Source organism: Neolamprologus brichardi, chromosome 1 (genome assembly GCF_056152115.1).
Source record: "Neolamprologus brichardi isolate AB-2024 chromosome 1, ASM5615211v1, whole genome shotgun sequence".
NCBI classification, from domain to species: Eukaryota; Metazoa; Chordata; class Actinopteri; order Cichliformes; family Cichlidae; genus Neolamprologus; species Neolamprologus brichardi.
This window is the reverse complement of record NC_142104.1, coordinates 2550410-2568853: the sequence shown is the minus strand read 5'-3', so window position 1 is coordinate 2568853 and position 18444 is coordinate 2550410. Positions and strand designations below refer to the sequence as shown.

General features: G+C 44.9%; 1 protein-coding gene across 1 annotated transcript; it reads right to left on the bottom strand.

The window, feature by feature from the left end:
- Positions 1-9839: 9839 nt before the first annotated feature.
- On the bottom strand, positions 9840-17005 carry LOC148106244 (uncharacterized). The gene is made up of 3 exons (XM_087839522.1): positions 16826-17005; positions 14459-16225; positions 9840-10990 (listed from the first exon to the last, which is right to left on the bottom strand). The coding sequence occupies exons 1-3, from the start codon at positions 16917-16919 to the stop codon at positions 10269-10271; spliced, it is 2583 nt and encodes an 860-aa protein (XP_087695648.1). The 5' UTR covers positions 16920-17005; the 3' UTR covers positions 9840-10268.
- Between the last annotated feature and the right edge of the window lie 1439 nt (positions 17006-18444).

The following is an 18444-nucleotide window of genomic DNA, read 5'->3' as shown; positions in this document are numbered from 1 at the left end:
AATTACAATTAGCAAACAATTAAAGTCAACCAAACTGATCTAAATAATACAGAAAGGGTTGAACAGAAATCTAATTCGAAAATGACTAAACCCCACCCCCTGGTGGACACAAATGGGCTGCTGCACAGGGATAGACTCCATCTTTACTTTGGGCAGCTCAGTTCACAAGGGTAGCGCCATTTTGGTCGAATCAACGTGAACATACAGTGACTGGTGGCTACACAAACTGCTGGAAAACTCTATAAAAGCATCACACAATGTACATAGACAAGTATATGATAAGTTACAACCATAGAACAAACAAATATGGCACTTACTTATCATTCACGCACACGCACGACACATGTTCAGTACAACAGCCCAGCTCCACCAGCGCTATCACAGCGAACCAGCGCAAACACAAAACAAGGGATGGGAGGAATGTACCATCTTAGCAGTGATTAGAGGGGGTCTGTGGAACAGTCTATATACACAAATCACAGGGGTTTTATACAGCCGCCCCCTAATGTGTATAGCACATTAGTAAACATTAAAAACCCATGTGACTATAACTAAGGACATTCAGCTGACAGTTCAGGTAAAGTGATAAGTTTTGACACAGGCCGTTGGTATTTATGTTCCCCAATAGCGACTTCAGCTACTCGCACCTGTCCATCCGGGCTGGGAAACACCTGTGTTACCTGTCCTACGGGCCAGGAAGCCCGTGGGAGCTGATAGTCCACCACCATGACCGTCTGTCCCACTTTCAAAGGTGGAGTAGTCTGGTTCCACTTCTGGCGCGGCTGCAGTCCAGGCAGGTAGCGCTGAATGAACTGAGTCCAGAACTGATCCGCCATGACTTGGCTGTGACGCCATTTTCGCCTTCCACGTTTTTCTCTGGTGCCATAAACTGCCTGGGGAAGGGAAGCATCACGCCGCCCCATGAGCAACATATTTGGCGTGATCGGATCAACATCTGCAATATCCGAGGAAACATATCCCAGTGGCTTAGAATTAAGTATACCCTCTACTTCACTAAGAACAGTAAGCAACAAATCCTCTGGCACCGCTTGACCTTTGAGAGCAACTTGAAGTGCAGATTTGACTGAACGGATCTCCCGTTCCCAGGCTCCCCCAAAATGTGGAGCATGCGGAGGGTTGAAGTGGAAAGTGATGCTCTGTTCACTGAGCTTCTCCTGCAGTCGTGGCTCCATCGCTTTGAATGCCTCCTGCAGCTCTCTGTCTCCTCCTCTGAAATTGGTGCCCTGATCACTCAGTATTTCAAAGGGTTTTCCTCTTCGAGCAATAAATCTGCGCAGAGCCATGAGAAAGGAGTCAGTGTCCATACCAGTGAGAAGGTCGAGGTGAATGCAGCGGGTCGTAAGGCATTTGAATATAATGCCCCACCGTTTCTCTTGTCTCCTGCCTATCTTTATAGTGAAAGGGCCAAAACAGTCAATTCCTGTGGACCAGAATGGCGGCTGATTTAATCGCAAGCGGGTAGCAGGAAGATCAGACATCTTAGGTGGAACAGGATTGGCTCTCCACTTCTTACACTCCAAACAGCGATACTGATGCTTCCTTATGGCCTGTCTGCCTCTTAAAATCCAATACCTGCGTCTCAATTCGGCAAAGACACATTCTGGACCAGGATGCAGGAGACGTGTATCATAGTCTTTGATGATGAGCTGAGTAGTAGGGTGGTCTGGTGACAACACGATAGGATGCAGAGTGTCAGTATCCATCTGCTCTGCCCGCCGGAGACGTCCACCTACTCGTATGAGGCCAAGCTGACTGTCATATTCTGGAGAAAGGTTAATCAGTCTGCTGTCTTTCTGCACCTCTTTCCCAGATGTAAGTGTGTGTACTTCAACAGGGAAGCTATCTTGTTGTGCCTGTTTGAGAATTTGAACTTCTGTCTCTAGTCGTTGTGCTGCTGACATAGGAGGGGCAGCCGCCCCGTGAGAAGACAGGTAGGTAGCCTGCACCAAATCAGCCCAGGTGTTGTATGCAGGATCAGACTGTGCCAAATCTGTAGTAACATAGGCACAGAAAGCTGATTTCTTTAACTCAGTATTATCTTCAGTGTCTGTACTCACAGTAGGTCGTGCTGGCCACTGCTCGGATGCTTGTTTCAGGAAGGGGGGCCCATCCATCCACTGGCTAGGTTTTGACAGCTCACGTAGTGGTTTTCCCCGGGTGATGTCATCTGCTGGGTTCAAAGCCGAGGGGACATACCTCCAGCTGGCGGCCTCAGTCAGCTCCTGTATTTCAGCAATACGAGTACCTACAAACACTTTATATTGGCAGGATTCAGACTGAATCCAATTCAGCACAGTGGTAGAATCGGTCCATAAAGTAGTCTCACTAATGGGCAGAGTAAGCTCACTGAGGAGGAGTCTGGACAGTTGTGCCCCAGCCAGTACAGCACACAACTCCAAACGGGGAATCGACAGTTTCTTGCGGGGGGCCACACGTGATCTGGCCATGATAAAGGCAGTGTGGACCTCATGTTCTGCTGATTTAAATCTCAAATATGCCACTGCTCCGTAAGCACTCTCTGAAGCATCACAGAAAACATGCAGCTGGAAAGTTCCCTCTTGGGTTGCTGGGGCTGTGTAGCATCTAGGCAGACAGATTTCTGGTAGATACTGTAGCTCACTCACCCACTCTTGCCACCGCTGGAGTAACTCGCCCTCGATGGGATCATCCCAGTTCCTGTCGTTCTGCCACAGACGTTGAACAATAACCTTGGCCCGGGTCGTGAAGGGGATGATGAAACCCAGTGGGTCGTATTGAGAGGCGAGGATGCTGTAGATGTTTCTCATGGTTGACTCCTGAGGAACCACTGTAGGCCGACATCTGTAGGCGATCTGGTCTGTGGAGCAGTGCCATGCCAAGCCTAAGGTTGGTTCTTGAGGATCTGGTTGATGTTCAGTCAACCACAGCTCGCAGGTAGGGGACTTCGCTTCAGTGGGGAGATGAGCAATGGCCTCTGAGTAGTTACTAGCCCACTGTCGGATTTCGAAACCACCAGTAGATAGCAACTCTCTGATGTTATCGACAAGTGGTCGTGCCTGCAAAGCAAAGGGCAGAGATTGCAAACAGTTATCGACATAAAATGAGCGCAGCACTGAGTCTAGTACTTGTTCATTTCCATCTTTATGATCCTGCACGTGGCGCTGAAGGGCATATGTGGCACAACAGGGGCTGCATGTGGTTCCAAAGGGCAGGACACACCACTCATAAATGTCCGGGCTCCGATCTCTTTCCATATCTCTCCACACGAATCTCAGCAGAGCCCGGTCATGTGGAAGAAGCCGCACCTGATGGAACATACCTCGTATATCCCCACTCACAGCAACAGGGTGCTCCCTAAATCTCAACAGGACACCTATTAAGGATGGACCGAGAGTTGGACCTGGTAGCAGCTGGTCGTTAAGGCAGTCTTGCCTGTATTGGAAGGAACAGTTGAAAACTATCCGGGGCTTATTGTTATGATGCACAATATGATGGGGAATGAACCAGGATTCATCTGTGCGGTTTGCCTCTTCAGGAGTGAGTTTTCTTACATAACCTGCTTGCTCCAGTTTGTGTATTTCGGCATTGTACACAGCCGCTAGATCAGGATCTTTAACCAGGCGCTTCTCTGTGGACCGAAGGAGAGCCATCACTGCTTCATGACCAGCTCGTAGTTTAGGGGAGTCTCTGCGGCGGAGCAGAGGAGTAGCATAACGAGCTATCCCATCTACCTGTACACGTTCTGTGGTTTTCTGCAGTAACTCCAGTGCCTCTTTGTCTTGTTTAGAGCGAGTTACCTCTTTCTCTGATCGAAAGGGGAGCACATCTAACTGCCACAGCTTCTCAACGTTCTGTCTTAGCGCTTGAGAGGGAGTTGGTAACAGGGATGTGTGCAGACATGAAGCTTCAGTAGGTAGATGTAGAAAGGTAGCCGGTCCCTGGATGGCCCAACCGAGGTTAGTGTTGACAGCAACAGGGCTGCCTAGTGGACCAACTTTGACAGGTGACAGAGGGGTGATGAGCTGGACATTATCTGAGCCTATAAGAAGCATAGGCTGCACATCCTTAAATGCTTGGATAGGAACGTCAGCCAGATGTGGATATCTCTGACGGAGTATGTCCACTGGACAGGATTGTTTTGCCAGATTAAGTTCTTTAGCAGTAAAAACACGTCTGATGTGATGTTTGATTTGGGGAGAGCTGGGTGCGCTTAGTTCGAAAGAAACAGATGCGCCTTGTAACTGTGACACCTCCTGCCTGATGGTTCGTAGTTTGAGGGACTCCTCTGTGACATTTAGTTGCAGGTAATGAACTGCTGCAGATAGAACAATAGTTCGCTCTGATCCATCGTCAAGAATGGCGTAGGTGGACAGAGATCGCCCATTATTGTGGAGGGTAACTGGGACCACTTTAAGCATGACTCTACCTGAATGAGTGACTTGGTCCAAATACACCATGCTGGAGGCTGTACTCAATGTCAGGATACTCTTGTTTGAGCTGGAGGCAGCTTCATGAAGGATCTGCAGGTGTTGTTCTCCACAGGTGGCACAACATTTCTTCAGATTGCAACTGTCAGGCTGGTGACTCCGACCACATCTCCAGCATCTCTTATTGTCATTAATCCACGTAATAATCTGTGTGGTACTCAGCTTGCTGAAGTCAGAACAGGAACTCAAGTAATGTTCTGTACTGCTACAGAAGGGGCAGTAGGGTTTGAATTTCTCTCTTTTCTTCCCTTTCATAGGTTCTTTACTGTCAGTAGGGGCTGAAGTGATATTTGCCGTCAGTGTTGTAGGCTTGTCTGTGCCATAGTAGACTGATGAGGATGTCTTTAATGGTCGTGATGACTTGTCTCTACGATCTGAGCGGGGTTTATCAGATATGTAGCTTTCTGTAGCCCTTCGTGATATCTGTATGGCCTGTGACTTCCTCTCCAACCACTGTGCAAAGTCAGGGAGAGTATAGGTGTTAGCTGAGTCACTCTGCAAGATGCCCTTTGCAAGACAATATTCAGCAAAACTGTCTTGATAGGAGAAGGGGAGTTTACTCAAAAGCCTGTCCACATGGGAGCCACACTGTAGTTCGCTCTTAGCAGGTCCTTCAATGGAGTTTAGTAGTCCCACCAGACTACTAACTGATAGAGCAAAGTCTTCAAACCCCTGTGCATCTCCAGCTTTCACTGTAGGAGCTCTCAAAATGTTGTTAATTTCACCTTGGACTAATTGGCGTGGTTGTCCATAGCGCTGCTGTAGAGCCTGCATTGCTTTAGTGAAGGGCATAGGGTCATGCACATATCTCTTTGCAAGCTGAAATGCAGGAGGAAACTTTAGATGATCCAGCAGTACTTGGAATTTGTAATCCTCAGATAGATGTGGGTGTGGTCCCAAAACTCCATCCAGACCTTTCTTCAGTAGCAGAAAATCACTCTCTTTTCCTGTGGTGAAACGGATCAGATTGGGTTTAGGAATACCATATGAAGAGGAAATAGCCATCTCCATCAAGTTCGGTCTCTGAGAGGAAAGCAGAGATGAGGAGTGTTGTGGGCTGCTCTGAATTTCATCATGCTGTGAACTGACAGGTGGCGGTGCAGCTGGGGCAGGATGCTGATAGGTATACTGTGAGCTAACAGCAGGTGGCAGCACTGGTGTAACGTATGGCTGACTGAGAGGTGGGCCTGAAGTCCAAGGCGGATAACCTGGAAAGGGCATGCCGGGTGGCAGCGTGACAGGGTACTGCATAGTGCCTGGGGTACTAAACTGAGCAGCACTGTGTGGCACAGACCTCTGTGGGGTTGATGATGGCCAATTCAGGTCTCTTTGTTGATACCAGGGAGGATGTGGCTGGTCAGTTGCTGTAAATGCAGACCGGGGTACCACTGGTGTTGGCTGAGCAGCTGATGGCATAGAAGAGTGGACGTATAGAGGGGGCTGAGGAATAGGTTGGTTAACAGGGAGAGTAGGAGCTGTTGACTGTAATAGTTGAGGGTTATCAACATGATGAGCTGTGGAAGGGGAGGTCTGCTGTACAGTATGAAACTGAGGGCCAGGTATTACTGGAGATATGGGAGGGATGTTTCCTAGTCCGCCCATAGGAGGATCTTGTGTAGGATTATTATCCACAGTTAGTAAAGGCATACTATGGCTCCGGACCTGGGTTTGTAACTGTACTTGGGGGGTTCTTTGGCCAAGGTTCAAAGACACTTGTATAGTGCTTTGTATCTCCCTCATCTGCTCCTGTACCTGAATAACACACTGCTCCATCCTCCTTATTCTCTCCATCTCTGGTGAGCTGTCGATGCCAGCTGTTTGGTGTATTGGGGTAGTTGCGTTAGTATTCGGTGGAACTGGGTTAGTCGGCTGGGGGGGATAGGTCCAGATGAAGTCATCCAGATATCTTGGGACCCTATGTGGTCTCCTGTGCCGGGCACCTTGTTGTTCTTCATCATATCGGGATGTCGCCATGTTAGGAAAAGCTGTAATTACTCCGGCTCGAAGGACCACTTGAACTGGACATGTGTGTGCTTAATAAACTGGCGAATTACAGCAGGATTTTCCTATCCTCGGTCAGAAGGCACGGGTGACTTATATGATGAAAGAGAGGGTCCACAGCAATGATAGTTTAGGTCCCTTTAATCCAAAACATCTCCAGGAGTGAATTTGTGTGAGTATATGTAAGTGTATGTGTGTGGTTCTGTAAAATAACAGAAATTACAATTAGCAAACAATTAAAGTCAACCAAACTGATCTAAATAATACAGAAAGGGTTGAACAGAAATCTAATTCGAAAATGACTAAACCCCACCCCCTGGTGGACACAAATGGGCTGCTGCACAGGGATAGACTCCATCTTTACTTTGGGCAGCTCAGTTCACAAGGGTAGCGCCATTTTGGTCGAATCAACGTGAACATACAGTGACTGGTGGCTACACAAACTGCTGGAAAACTCTATAAAAGCATCACACAATGTACATAGACAAGTATATGATAAGTTACAACCATAGAACAAACAAATATGGCACTTACTTATCATTCACGCACACGCACGACACATGTTCAGTACAACAGCCCAGCTCCACCAGCGCTATCACAGCGAACCAGCGCAAACACAAAACAAGGGATGGGAGGAATGTACCATCTTAGCAGTGATTAGAGGGGGTCTGTGGAACAGTCTATATACACAAATCACAGGGGTTTTATACAAAGTTTATTCATGCAGGTCCATATGACAGAGAATGTGCATCTTCTTTTTGTTTTCATATTATAATTTATATTTTATTGTATTGTGGTTTGCAGTGTTTTGTGTTGTTTCACTTTAAATTTGTAAAAGGAAAAAGCTGAAAATTTAAATAGTTAAAAGTTGAAATGTGAATAGTTAATTTTTGTATTATATGATTTATTTATTACATTTTATGTGGAGTGAATAAATAAAAGAATATTTACGGTGGCCCCTACAGACAAAGCACGTACAAACTTCAAATCACGTACGAACTCTGACGCACGTACAAACTCCAAAACACGTTAAAACACGTAAAAACTCCAAAACGCGTAAAAACACGTACAAACTCCAAAACACGTAAAAACTCAGAAGCACAGAAGTGTGTGGTAATAATGTGTAAATGAATTTTTTTTAAATTATTTGACTATATATGAATGCTTGTGTATAAATACATAAACAATACACATATGCTTTCAATTGTGTAATTTAAGTAATCTAGGTAGCTCTGTTTTGGAAGTTCAGTTCATGCTAGAAATGTGTTTTGGAGTTTGTACGTGTTTTGTCTCTGGGGGCCACCACATATATTTATATATAAACATATATAAATAAAACCTCTTTTTTTTGTACATTAGTAATTCCTTTTGTGCATAATTTTATATTATTGTTAATAATAAATTAATTAAAGCAATAAAACAACCTGAAGAGCCGGTTCGGAGCCGAAAGAGCCGGCTCTTTTTAGTGAGCCGAACCGAAAGAGCCGGTTCTCTAAAAAGAGCCGGAAATCCCATCACTACTGGTTATAGCTTAATGCCGAAAATATCATGTTACATGATTTACTATTTTCTGAAGCTTATTTACAATTTACAATGCTTAACACCATTCCCATCCCTGCCGTCAAAAGATAAAAATCTGTTTTTCATGCAGTTTCACACACTAAAGACATTTCATTCTTTTTGGTTTCTTGTTGTCAATCAGCAGATGCAAGTCTGGAAGAAGTTTTAGAAGAATATAAGACCAGTCTGAGGAGGAGGTTTGAAAGTGTGACTGAAGAAACTGATAATACAGGAGGTGGAACCCTCCCGAACAGGATCTACACTGAGCTCTACATCACAGAGGGACAGAATGAAGATGTTCATAACCAGCATGAGGTGATGCAGCTGGAGACAGCTTCCAAGATGGAGGCTCTTGATGACATTACAGTCAGGTGTCATAACATCTTTAAAGCCTTACCTGACCAAGAGAGACCCATCAGAGTGGTTCTGACCAACAGCGTCGCTGATCAGAGATGAGCAGTACAGTCTTCTGGAGCTGCTCCATGTTTTCCATCCAACATTACAGAAGGTCACAGCAGAGAAGCTGGCTGTCTGTAAACTTTTGTTCATTTTTGACAGCCTGGATGAAAGCAGACTTTCATTGGATTTCACCAACAGGGAGCTTGTGTCTGATGTCACAGAAAGGTCATCAGTCAGCCAGCTGCTGACAAACCTCATCGAGGGGAATCTGCTTCCCTCGGCTCTCGTCTGGATAACTTCCCGACCTGCAGCAGCCAATCAGATCCCTCCTACATGTGTTGACAGGGTAACAGAAGTACGAGGCTTCACTGATGCCCAGAAGGAGGAGTACTTCAGGAGGAGATTCAGTGATGAAGAGCTGTCCAGAATCATCTCCCACATGAAGACATCCAGGAGCCTCCACATCATGTGTAGCATCCCAGTCTTCTGCTGGATCACAGTTCTGGAGCACATGTTGACTAAAGAGCAGAGAGGAGAGCTGCCCAAGACCCTGACTGACATGTACTCACACTTCTTGTTGGTTCAGATGAAGAAGGGGAACAAACATGTGGGGGGACATGAAACAAGTGAGATGGCTGAAAGGAAATTTCTTCTGAATCTGGGGAGGCTGCATTTAAACATCTGGAAAAAGGAAACACCTTCTTCTACCAAGAAGACCTAGATCAGTGTGGTCTGCATGCTACTGAGGCCTTGTTTCACACAGAAGTTTATACGGAGATCTTTAAACAGTGTTTGTTAATCTTGAAGGTGGCTTTTATTTGTAATTCAGGTCTCAATGTCTCTTTGTGTATACTTATATGCAGAAGTAACACAAAAGAAGAAGTGGGAGCTGGCCTGACACCAGTAACTGACTTCCAGTGAAAGCTTTGGCTAATAATATTTTTTAGCGAACAGTTTTCTTGTAAAACAAAGGGGGGCCTAGCAAAAAAAGTTTGGGAACCACTGCTCTACAAGGTCAGCGAAATAAAAAAAAAAGTGTTAACCCATGGACTAAAAAAATGTTCGAAGTGGACTAGGTGCTAATTTTCAGATGCCAGGTCTACATCTAGAATCAGAATGAGCACATACATAAACAACCAAAGTGAAGCATTAAGACAAAACATAGCAACGTCAAACAGGGTCCACACATTTTGCCACAAATACATGCAAAACAACTAAATTGGGCCACAAAAGTGATGTAAATTGACCAAACTAAGACACAAATCAGACAAAAACAGATGCAGCATGATCACAAACAGACACGTCGGCTACAAACTGATGCAAAATGACTAAAATCACACGTGTAACACCTACATATTTGACAACAGAAGAAAAACACAAACAAACTTGGAATGTATTTATAATTTGGATTTTTTTTTTATTTCATGCCGAATTAGATATTTTAAAAATCAAGCCAAATCACAACGTCTCCTCCCTGTTTGTACTGTAAGGTCAAAGCCCTACTGTACTACAGAGAACCCCAACAATCAAATGATCCCCCTCTGAGCAAGCACGAGGCGACTGTGGGGAAGAAAAACTCCCTTTAACAGGAAGAAACTTCCAACGGAACCGGGCTCAGAAGGGGCGGCCATCCGCTGCGACCGGTTGGGGGGATGGAAATCAAAAGGAGACGAGATGGCGTGAACTACAGTTCTAAAATTTGGATTTGAGGGCTGATCCCAAAATTTTATGGTGATGTTTTTAAAAAAAAGATTTGGTGCTAAAAGTCTGCTTCAAGATTTTAAAAGAAGCAGGGCAGTGGGAAAAGCCAAAATGGTCATTTTAATGATCTCTGGCTTTAGTGAACCACCTGAAGGGTTTTAGCAATGCTTTTCCCAACGCAGAAAAAAACCTGGATATTTTGGACGTCTTTGGGGGACTCGGGATGACTCCGAGGCTGATTTTTAGATGTTTAATCAGAGCCTCATCAAAAGATGAATCATTTGCCATTGAAGCCTTAAAGACATTGTCTGGGGAGCCAAACTCCTTGATGAGGCATTTGGCTATTTTCTTGATGAACTTTTTCTTGTCATTTGTCAGACTTGTGGCAGACGCTGTGCTGCTGAGTTCAGGCTGCATTAGATTGCTCAGACGATTGATGACCGTGTCTATTTCTTTTGTAGTAGATGGGATCCGAACAGCAGACTTTTTGGTCTCAGGTTTAGATTTATGGATGATTCTCATGATAAGGAGCAACGCAAGGTCACTGGAAATTTTCTGAACATCAGAAGATGAAACTGACACAGAACCCATCTCTGATATTTTGGAGGAATCTTTGAGAGAGTGTTTCAGGCTCAAGGCTCCAGATGATTTTTCTGGAGAGATTCTCCCAGGTTTTGGTGTTCTAGGTGACTTGTTGGATGCCAAGGAGCATTTATCTGGAGAAATGCTCCCAGTTTTTGGCATTTGTGGTGACTTGTCAGATGCCACAGAACATTTATCTGGAGAAATGCTCCCAGTTTTTGGCGCTCGAGGTGACTTGTCAGATGCCACAGAGCATTTATCTGGAGAGATGCTCCCAGTTTTTGGCGTTCGAAGTGACTTGTCAGATGCCACAGAGCATTCATCTGGAGAAATGCTCCCAGGTTTTGGTGTTCGAGGTGACTTGTCAGATTCCACGGATAATTTATCTGGAGAAATGCTCCTAGTTTTTGGTGTTCTAGATGACTTGTCGCCGGATGCCAAGAAGCATTCATCTGGAGAAATGCTCCCAGTTTTTGGTGTTGGAGGTGGATTTTCAGATGCCACAAAGCATTTATCTGGAGAAATACGCCCAGGTTTTGGTGTTCTAGGTGACTTGTCGGATGCCAAGGAGCATTTATCTGGAGAAATGCTCCCAGTTTTTGGCGTTCTAGGTGACTTGTCAGATGCCAAGGAGCATTTATCTGGAGAAATGCTCCCAATATTTGGCGTTTGAGGTGGTTTTTCAGATACCACAGAGCATTTATCTGGAGAAATGCTCCCAGTTTTTGGCATTTGTGGTGACTTGTCAGATGCCAAAGAACATTTATCTGAAGAAATGCTCCCAGGTTTTGGTGTTAGAGGTGGATTTTCAGATGCCACAAAGCATTTATCTGGAGAAATACTCCCAGTTTTTGGCGCTCGAGGTGACTTGTCAGATGCCACAGAGCATTTGTCTGGATAGATGCTCCCAGTTTTTGGCGTTCGAAGTGACTTGTCAGATGCCAAAGAGCATTTATCTGGAGAAATGCTCCCAGGTTGTGGCGCTCGAGGTGACTTGTCAGATGCCACCGATAATTTATCTGGAGAAATGCTCCCAGTTTTTGGTGTTCGAGGTGACTTTTCAGATTCCACGGATAATTTATCTGGAGAAATGCTCCCAGATTTTGGTGTTCGAGGTGACTTGTCGGATGCCAAGGAGCATTTATCTGGAGAAATGCTCCCAGTTTTTGTTGTTCGAGGTGACTTGTCAGATTCCACGGATAATTTATCTGGAGAAATGCTCCCAGTTTTTGGTGTTCGAGGTGACTTGTCAGATGCCACAGAGCATTTATCTGGAGAGATGCTCCCAGTTTTTGTCGTTCGAAGTGACTTGTCAGATGCCACAGAGCATTTATCTGGAGAAATGCTCCCAGGTTTTGGTGTTCGAGGTGACTTGTCAGATTCCACGGATAATTTATCTTGAGAAATGCTCCCAGTTTTTGGCATTTGTGGTGACTTGTCAGATGCCACGGAGCATCTACCTGGAGAAATGCTCCCAGTTTTTGGTGTTGGAGGTGGATTTTCAGATGCCCCAAAGCATTTATCTGGAGAAATGCTCCCAGTTTTTGGCGTTCGAGGTGACTTGTCAGATGCCACAGAGCATTTATCTGGAGAGATGCTCCCAGTTTTTGTCGTTCGAAGTGACTTGTCAGATGCCACAGAGCATTTATCTGGAGAAATGCTCCCAGGTTTTGGTGTTCGAGGTGACTTGTCAGATTCCACGGATAATTTATCTTGAGAAATGCTCCCAGTTTTTGGTGTTGGAGGTGGATTTTCAGATGCCACAAAGCATTTATCTGGAGAAATGTTCCCAGTTTTTGGCGCTCGAGGTGACTTATCAGATGCCACAGAGCATTTATCTGGAGAGATGCTACCAGTTTTTGGCATTCGAAGTGACTTGTCAGATGCCACAGAGCATTTATCTGGAGAAATGCTCCTAGTTTTTGGCATTTGTGGTGACTTGTCAGATGCCACAAAGCATTTATCTGGAGAAATGCTCCCAGTTTTTGGCGCTCGAGGTGACTTGTCAAATGCCACAGAGCATTCATCTGGAGAAATTCTCCCAGTTTTTGGTGTTCGAGGTGACTTGTCAGATTCCATGGATAATTTATCTGGAGAAATGCTCCCAGGTTTTGGTGTTCTAGGTGACATATCGGATGCCAAGGAGCATTTATCTGGAGAAATGCTCCCAGGTTGTGGCGCTCGAGGTGACTTGTCAGATTCCACGGATAATTTATCTGGAGAAATGCTCCCAGATTTTGGTGTTCGAGGTGACTTGTCAGATGCCACGGAGCATCTACCTGGAGAAATGCTCCCAGTTTTTGGTGTTGGAGGTGGATTTTCAGATGCCCCAAAGCATTTATCTGGAGAAATGCTCCCAGTTTTTGGCGTTCGAGGTGACTTGTCAGATGCCACAGAGCATTTATCTGGAGAGATGCTCCCAGTTTTTTTCGTTCGAAGCGACTTGTCAGATGCCACAGAGCATTTATCTGGAGAAATGCTCCCAGTTTTTGGTGTTCGAGGTGACTTTTCAGATTCCACGGATAATTTATCTGGAGAAATGCTCCCAGATTTTGGTGTTCGAGGTGACTTGTCAGATGCCACAAAGCATTTATCTGGAGAAATGCTCCCAGTTTTTGGTGCTCTAGGTGACTTGTCAGATGCCACTGAGCATTCATCTGGAGAAATGCTCCCAGTTTTTGGTGTTGGAGGTGGATTTTGAGATGCCCCAAAGCATTTATCTGGAGAAATGCTCCCAGTTTTTGGTGTTCGAGGTGACTTGTCAGATGCCACAGAGCATTTATCTGGAGAGATGCTCCCAGTTTTTGTCGTTCGAAGTGACTTGTCAGATGCCACAGAGCATTTATCTGGAGAGATGCTCCCAGTTTTTGGCGTTCGAAGTGACTTGTCAGATGCCACAGAGCATTTATCTGGAGAAACGCTCCCAGGTTTTGGTGTTCGAGGTGACTTGTCAGATGCCACGGATAATTTATCTGGAGAAATGCTCCCAGTTTTTGGTGTTGGAGGTGGATTTTCAGATGCCACAAAGCATTTATCTGGAGAGATGCTACCAATTTTTGTCGTTCGAAGTGACTTGTCAGATGCCACAGAGCATTTATCTGGAGAAATGCTCCCAGTTTTTGGCGCTCGAGGTGACTTGTCAAATGCCACAGAGCATTCATCTGGAGAAATGCTCCCAGTTTTTGGTGTTCGAGGTGACTTGTCAGATTCCATGGATAATTTATCTGGAGAAATGCTCCCAGTTTTTGGTGTTCTAGGTGACTTGTCGGATGCCAAGGAGCATTTATCTGAAGAAATGCTCCCAGGTTGTGGCGCTCGAGGTGACTTGTCAGATTCCACAGAGCATTTATCTGGAGAAATGCTCCCAGGTTTTGGTGTTCGAGGTGACTTGTCAGATTCCATGGATAATTTATCTGGAGAAATGCTCCCAGGTTTTGGTGTTCGAGGTGACTTGTCAGATGCCACAGAGCATTTATCTGGAGAAATGCTCCCAGTTTTTGGCATTTGTGGTGACTTGTCAGATGCCACAGAGCATCTACCTGGAGAAATGCTCCCAGGTTGTGGCGCTCGAGGTGACTTGTCAGATTCCACGGATAATTTATCTGGAGAAATGCTTCCAGGTTTTGGTGTTCGAGGTGACTTGTCAGATTCCACGGATAATTTATCTGGAGAAATGCTTCCAGGTTTTGGTGTTCGAGGTGACTTGTCAGATGCCACAGAGCATCTACCTGGAGAAATGCTCCCAGATTTTGGTGTTCGGGGTGACTTGTCAGATTCCACGGATAATTTATCTGGAGAAATGCTTCCAGGTTTTGGTGTTCGAGGTGACTTTTCAGATTCCACAGATAATGTATCTGGAGAAATGCTCCCAGATTTTGGTGTTGGAGGTGAAGCACCAGATTCTTTTCCTCTGCCATCTGAATCAGGGCTTTTTTCCTGTGTTGGGGTCTGTGTTCTTTTAATAAAGTTTTGGATGTCTTCCAGGACCCCAGAAATCTTGTCCATTTGAATCATTTGATCTTTCTCTTCATTCTCCACCCACAGTAAAAGCTTCTGCAAAAACCTTTCTACTGTGTCATCTATGAGGACATAGAGGACTTCAGCAGAAATGGGACGCTCTACTGATTGTGGAGTCCTGGAGATGACCGTGTCTGAGAGGGATCTACCCATTAGAGGTATGGGGATTTGATACACTCGATCCATCATAAGTAGATCAAACACTTTTGCCATTAAGTCCACCATAAAATTTCTGATATGCCCACTGTTTTTAAAGTCCCCCAAGGTCTTATCGATGAGGAAGAGTTCTTCTTTCTTTGTTAATTTGTCAAATAACTGATTAACGTCTGATCTAATGACGTTAAAGTCGAATGAAGAAGAACGTTTAATTGCGGTTCCCAGGCTTGGCGTATGTCGAGAAGGGGAGCGATGAGCCTCTGTACTCTGGGGACTAGCCGTTTCAGGTACTGACCCTGGGAGAATGGAAACTATACTTTTATTGGAGGGCACTGTTTCATTCTTGAGGTGGTTGCAAATGTTTTGTAGACAAACAAAATGTTGCCTGTTTGACTTTATTCTTTTTTTCAGCTCTGTTTTCATTTTTTCAAATTGTTTTTTTGCAAACATGGAAAAGTTGTGTTTGCGTGCTTTGAGCCTGGCGTGTGAGGTGGATGGCACACATTTGGAGAAGAAGTGTCTCACCTTGTGGATAATTAAGCCTGCATTAAAGGCAGGTTTGGGTAAGTTACATTTCTCACAGAGCTCTTCACTGCTTGAATCCATGTTAGCAAGTATCTCACCTACGATGTCAGCTGCAACCATTTCTACTGGGGTTGGAGCCTGGATACTTTGTGTTTCTGTAGTTGGTTTTATTTTGCTTTGTTCTGTTACAGCTGATTCTTCTGGGAGCTCATCTTTATCTTTTTCTGTCATCTCTCCATCTGAGCTCCTTGTGGACAGAATAACAGAAATCTCTGCGATTGCTGATTGAACTGATATTTTTGAACCAGTACTTTCTGTACTGGGATCAGACCCATTTGTCCCACACTGGCAGCGCAGCTTACATGCTGCATACGTTTTCAGGCATGAGGCAGCGCAACAAACCATGCGGTGTAGTTTCTTAATACTACTAGATTTGCCGCTAACATAAACGGCGGGGTCTAGTGGGAAATCGGGGCTTTTTTCAATCAGTGCAATGGTTGAGCTGACCTTTTCAATGATCTCTTCCTCAACCATCAGTGTCAGCTTGTCAGCGCTCTTATCTTGCTGTTTTGAGACATTAAGAGCGCCGGCGATGGCAGCTGAGATTGAGTCTCCGAGGGACACCCTTATTTTCCCCTCATCCATAAACTCTTCCCTTATCATGGGTTCCTGAATAACAGGAAGGGCTATTTCCAGGATGCTGGCAGAGGCAATCTGAATGATTTCAGAAATCATATCAGCGAGCACCGCATAGACCCTAGAGTTGCATTTTCCATTTTCTATTATGCTCCACTGAACTTCAGAGAGCCTTTTAAAGCACCTGTTGATTGGCGGCATAATCTGGTCTGGTGTGACCACCATTGAATTTTTGTTTTTGTTGCGTGTTCCCATTGTTGTGTCCCAAATTAGATTTTCTGTACTGGAATCAGAGCTGCTTGTCCCACACTGAAACGACACCTTACGTGCCGTATAACTTTTCAGGCATGAGGCAGCGCAACAAACCATGCGGTCTAGTTTTTTACTATTACTAAGTTTGTCGCTAAAATAAACGGCAGGGTCTTGCAGGAAATCAGGGCTTTCTTCAATCAGTGCAATGGTTAAGCTGACCTTTTCTGAGATCTCTTCCTCAACCATCAGTGTCAGCTTGTCAGCGCTCTTATCTTGCTGTCTTGGGACATTAAGAGCGCTTGCGATGGCAGCTGAGATCGAGTCTCCAAGGGACACCCTTATTTTCCCCTCATACATAAGCTCTTCCCTTATCATGGGTTCCTTAATAACAGGAAGGGCAATTTCCAGGATGCTGGCAGAGGCAATCTGAATGATTTCAGAAATCATACCAGCGAGCACGGCATGGACGCTGGAGTCACATTTTCCATTTTCTATTATGCTCCACTGACCTTCAGAGAGCCTTTCAAAGCACTTGTTGATTGGCGGCATAATCTGGTCTGGTGTGACCACGATTGAATTTTCATTTTCGTTGAATGTTTCCATTGTTGTGTCACAAATTTGATTTTCTTCGTTTGAGTGAAGTGTGAGAATTTTCTTGTATTACGGAGCGCCGACTGCTGAACGTTTTGCAAACAGATGAGCATCGAGTTCTGATTTTTCTGTCTGAGAGCCCTTATTTATAGGTTTGGTTGTCTGTGACGTTACTGACAGATCAAAGCAAGCGCGTCAGTGACGTCACACGGAACGCACGCGGAGACGCGACGTTCCACAAGGAGCGCACGCGGAGACGCGGCGTCCCTTGCGCGCGCTCACAGATTTGAATGACGCCTCAGGTGTATCGTTCGTTAGCCACCCACCATAATCCCAGGATTCATTGCGAATCATAGGTTGGAGGATGTTTGGGGGGGGGATGGCCGACGGTCGAAGCGGAGAAGAAATAAACTCTTAAAAGTTAGTTCTGGGTTTTTATCTCACTTCAGATATACACCGGAACAAATGTTAGCATAATGAAAGAATTGTAGAATTAAGTGCAGTCATATCACAAATGTTAGCATAATGAAAAAGTCTTAAAAAGTCAAATTTAGCTAACCTTCGGCTAAGTTACGTGACGTTAGTGATATCGCCACTTAACGCGGCTCTTTGGTCAGTTAGTTAGTTTAGGTTTCTGCCGAGGCTGGGTCTGTTTGTCGGTGTGAAGCCACACGTACTTTAACGTTTTAGGATACACCGAGCAGACGGCTGCTGGCGGTCTAAAGAAAGCCGTGTAGTACGTCACGAGCTCTCTGAAACTCTGCCGTCTGCTCCTTGCTATCTAAAATATAAACGGGCGCTAAACTCTCCACCGTCTCACACTTCTGTTTAATCAGTTTTCTGTTTGACGTTTATTCAGCTTTGTGAAAACCCCAGAGGACCCCTCCCGAGGGATTAATAAAGTTACATTTAATCGAATAGAATATCTTTAAATCATCATCAAAGTGACTTATATATCATGTTTAACCGAAAGACCACGGGGGTTTGAAAACGATGTGTTGGTCGGCTCAGATATTTGAAGTTTACACAGCTACATTCTCACCTGAAAATATTTTAAAAGTTTATTTTGTGACCCAGAAAGAGAAATAAGAGTAATATTAAAACTAAAAGCTGCCGCCATTTTTGGAAACTGGAATTGGCTGGGCCGCGCTATGAATTCTGCTATATGTTTTTTCAATTTTGTTGTCCGGGTTGAAAATCGGGAGAAATTCGTGAGAATGGTGGCTCTGGGAGATTCTCAGGAGGGGCACTGAAATTCGGGATTCTCCCGGAAAAATCGGGAGGGTTGGCATGTATGAGACGGTTCACCAAATATGTGGCCCGCGAACTGTGGTGAGGACACAGACTCAACCATGCTGTGCTGAAGTTTGTCCTTAAAAGAGCTCTCAACCACTAATAATGAGACAGACAGTAGATGGAGAAGTCCTCCTCCTGTTTCTCTGCTGTTTTTGTCAGGCTTATATCAAACAACCTGAGTTGTCACCTTTGTTATAAAGACCAATGTTCTGCGGGATCCTGTGTCCTGTTTTAGTTGTGC